The following is a 1,069-nucleotide window of genomic DNA, read 5'->3' on the forward strand; positions in this document are numbered from 1 at the left end:
AGAGGCGAGGAGATGTCTTTGTGATCATCAAACAACTTAAAATGAATGAAGCGATTGTTGCGCCAATCAATTTGACAATGAAGGACGTATTTCCTATTGATATAAATACAGTGAAACAACTTGAAAATGGTGAAGGGACATTTACAAAGCCAGCAGAAGCTGATTTGAGGAAGTTGGTGTATGTGAATGGAATCCAAAATGAGTCGCGAGTCTTGGTGTGGAAATTGGTGTTGGGGTATTACACACCACAGATGACATATACACAGCGAAATGACATCGATTGCATTCGAAAGAAGATGTACTATAACATCAAACAACAATGGCAAAATTTTGACGATGAGCAACTTGAAAATTGGAAAGAGATGCGAACGATTTTTGACCAAATCGACAAAGACGTCCGACGAACCGACTCGAAGCTGGAGAAATTCAAAAACCCACGAAACACAGAGAAGCTACGGGACGTATTAAGAACATACGCGTTGTATAACTTTGAAGTGCAGTATGGGCAAGGCTTGAATGATTTAGTGTCGATCATTATGGATGTTACTGAGAGTGAAAGTGATGTGTTTTGGATACTCAAAAGTATCATGGAATTCATGGGAGTCTTTTATCGAAAGGATGAGAAGCGGAAGAAGACGTTTGAAGAGGTTGGGGACATCATTAAGTTTGTGAATCCGGAATTCTTTGCGTACATCCATACCAACAAAATCGACTTCTCTGTGTGCTTCCGGTGGATAGTGTTATTGTTCAAACGTGAATTTCGAAGGGAAGAGTGTTTAGAACTGTGGGATCGAATATTTGCGTATCCAGAGAGGGAGATGTACTACTTCATCTGTGCGTCGATTCTATTAGAAAACGCACCGGTGATAATGGAGCGGCAAATGAAGTTTGATGGTGTAGTGGAATTCTTACAGAAGATACAAAGGAATATACCCACAGCAGTATTCTTTTATGCGGATGTTATCTATCAGCAGTACACGTACCGCTAGTCTAATGTAATTCATATCTAATTTATTTTGTTGTAGTCGTTGTGTTCGTAGTGAAACAAAGGCGTCACTTTCAAATACCC

The 1,069-nt window shown here is 39.8% G+C and overlaps 1 protein-coding gene across 1 annotated transcript; it reads left to right on the forward strand.

Annotated features, from left to right (window-relative positions):
• Nucleotides 1-989, forward strand: EIN_468110 (hypothetical protein; the record flags this gene model as incomplete). The annotated part of the gene is made up of 1 exon (XM_004182985.1): nucleotides 1-989. A coding segment is annotated over one exon (989 nt), but the record flags the coding sequence as incomplete, so codon positions are not given.
• Between the last annotated feature and the right edge of the window lie 80 nt (nucleotides 990-1,069).

The sequence above is a fragment of the Entamoeba invadens genome (assembly GCF_000330505.1).
Source record: "Entamoeba invadens IP1 unplaced genomic scaffold scaff_1105074725099, whole genome shotgun sequence".
Lineage (NCBI taxonomy): Eukaryota > Evosea > Mastigamoebida > Endamoebidae > Entamoeba > Entamoeba invadens.